Source organism: Apteryx rowi, unplaced genomic scaffold (assembly GCF_003343035.1).
Source record: "Apteryx rowi isolate R43461 unplaced genomic scaffold, aptRow1 scaffold_1404, whole genome shotgun sequence".
In the NCBI taxonomy this organism is placed as follows: domain Eukaryota; kingdom Metazoa; phylum Chordata; class Aves; order Apterygiformes; family Apterygidae; genus Apteryx; species Apteryx rowi.
In genome coordinates this window covers 38485-41131 of record NW_020447647.1, presented here as the reverse complement: position 1 = coordinate 41131, position 2647 = coordinate 38485, and the positions used below count along the sequence as shown (strand labels likewise).

General features: G+C 63.8%; 1 protein-coding gene across 1 annotated transcript in view; it reads left to right on the top strand.

Annotated features, from left to right (window-relative positions):
• The first annotated feature begins 1670 nt into the window (after nucleotides 1–1670).
• COL1A1 (collagen type I alpha 1 chain) overlaps nucleotides 1671–2647 on the top strand; it is a 17686-nt gene continuing 16709 nt past the window's right edge. The window contains exon 1 of the mRNA XM_026057843.1: nucleotides 1671–1861. Coding sequence (XP_025913628.1) covers nucleotides 1780–1861 — 82 coding nt within the window. The 5' untranslated portion in view covers nucleotides 1671–1779. The remainder of the gene's footprint in view (nucleotides 1862–2647) is intronic.

Below are 2647 nucleotides of genomic sequence, written 5' to 3'. Positions count from 1 at the left end.
CCCCCGTTACTGCATTGTTTGATCCCCCCCCTGCAAAAAAATAAATAACTCGGTCTCTCATTGAGAGCTGCTGCTCGGCTGCGGGTGTTTAAAAAGCGGGGGGAGAGCGTGTGTGGTTTTCTTTTTGATGAGGCAGGAGCAACTTGGTGACCCAGCAGGCTGATGAGTTTGCAAGTGCTCAGCCCTCGCGGCATGGCCAGGCCGGAGGGGGGCGGCGGGCGCGAGGGCTGGACCCCACTGCCTTGCGTCTCCTGGCCCCCCCCCAAGCGAAAGGGCAGCCCCCGGCCCCATTCCCGGCTGGAGCGGCCCCCTGCACTCCCCCGGAGCACCCACAGCCCCGTCCCGGACGCCTGGGTCCAACGAGCTGCTGCCGGGTGCTGGGAGGGGACCCCCGAGCCCCTGGGCAATGCCCAGGGCGCCATTGGCAGGATACGGCCCCGGGGACTCCCGCGGGGAGGCGGCCCGGCCCAGACCCTTTGGCCATTCTCCAGGGCCACGGAAAGGGGCAGCTCAGCGCCGCGTTTTCCCTAAAACCCCTTAAAATCGAGCTGCCCCCCCCCCATATGCCACATCGTCTGGGGGACGTGCAGAGAGCTCCCCACACTGTGGGGTTCCCGTCCCCCTCTGCCCTAGACATCCAGGCATCTGCCACAGCCCTGCTAAAATAAATAAATAAATAAATAAATAAATAAATATATAAATATATATATATACACACATACACATATATATTCATATTATTTTTTTTGGCATGTAATTACACCCTCCCAAAATTGCACAGTATATTGTGGATTATTGTCAGCGAGCTTTTTCTTTTTCCAACCAACGTGGCTCTTCAAATGTGGAAACAGCCATGGAGACGTGCCAGAGGGGAGGAAGAAAGGGAAGAAAGAGAAAGAGAGAGAGAGAGAAAGAAAGAGAAAGAAAAAGAAAGGAAGGAAGGAAGGAGAAAGAAAAAGAGAGATGATATAGAAAGCAAGCAAGCAAAACCACCCCAAGCCAAGCAGCCCCTTGCTGCATTTAGCAGCAGGGTTGGTGGCCCCAAGGTCCCCGTGAGCACCCAGCCCGCGCGGGGGGTCCCGGCCCCGGGGACACCCTGGGTTTTGCTTGTGCAACGTTGTCCCCGTGCCCCGGTGGCATCGCCGGGGTGGGTGTCCGCGTCGCCCCAGCGCGGCCCCGGCGTCGCACAGGACTGCGTGGCGCGAGTGGCGGGAGGGCCGTTCCCGTCCCCATCCCTGCTCCGCCCGGCTGCATCCCGACCCCGCGGTGCTGGGATGCGCGGGAACCCCCCGGGGGCCACCCCCACACACCCCTCCCCGATTGCACCCCCAAATCCAGCCCCACGGTCACCTCCGCACCCAACACCCCCCAACCCCGAGACGCGGCGCGGGGGGGTCCCATCACCCCGGGGCGGCGGCGGCGGTGGCCCCGCGCGGGAGGGACTGGCCCGGCGGCCCCACTTTGGGGTTTTGTGCGGGTGTGCGGGTGCGGGGGTGTGTGTGTGTGCGCGGGTGCGTGCGCCGCCCGGACCCCGGGCGCGCCGGGCCCCGCTGATTGGCCGAGGGGCTGTCCAAAATCGCCCGTGCGCTCGGCCGCGGGCTGCGACGGGTCCCACCTCTCCCCGCCGCGGCACCGTATAAAAGGGGAGGCGAGGCAGTGGGAAAGGCAGTAGGAAGTTTCTGCTGGGGTCCGGATTGGAGCTACACAGTCAGAGCAGCCCTGTATGACCCGACTCTGAAACAAAGAGGCCCAAAGAGTCTACATGTCTAATATTTAGACATGTTCAGCTTTGTGGATTCTCGGTTACTGCTGTTGATAGCAGCGACTGTACTACTCACCCGCGGGCAAGGAGAAGAAGAYAGTAAGTAGCCGCCGCTCGTTCTCGCGCTCTCTCCGCCGGCAGGACGGGGCCTCAAGCGGCCGGGGACGTGTGGCCGCTTCGACGCTTCCCTCGCTCTTTCCTTCCCCTTCCTGCACGCCGCGCTGCGGGAAAAGGGAGAGCAAGCTCCTTAAAAAGCAGCTGCTTTTCCCGGAGGGGGAGAGAAAAGAAAAAAAAGAAGAAAGAAGAAAGCGGGTGGCGGGACGCGGCGGCGGCGGCGGCTTTGCGCGGAGGTTTGCGCCGGGGTGGTGGGACACGGGGCTGGGATGGGATGGGGACGCGGCCGGGTCCCCCCCGGGGCGTCCTCGGCTCCGTTGCTCTCCAGCCGCGGTCCCCGAGGGCCGGAGGCAGCCGGGAGCGCGGCGGCGGGCTGGGACACCGTGCCAAGTTGGGAGAGGGAGAGAAGGGTGGGGAGCGAGGAGGCGGCGGGGAACGAGGGGAGGACGGGGGAAGCAGGGGCGGAGGAGCCCGGGAAAGGGGGAAAAGCGATCAGGAAAGAATTAGAAAAGTCTCGGATGATTCATAAGGAAAATGTTTTAGCAGCCCGTAAAGCCGGGGCCGTCTAGACATCACTTCACAGACAGCCCCCTTCGCCCCGGGGATGCCGCCCTGGGTTTTCGCCCTGCGCCGGCACAGGATGTGACCCCCGGGGGTGCCGGGCAAGGGGGGCACAGCCCGGCGCCCCCACCTCACCGCCGGGACCCCCGTGGGTCCCTGGGGCACCGCCAGGCCTGGGGGAGCGCAACTGCAGCCTGCGGCGTTTTCCCG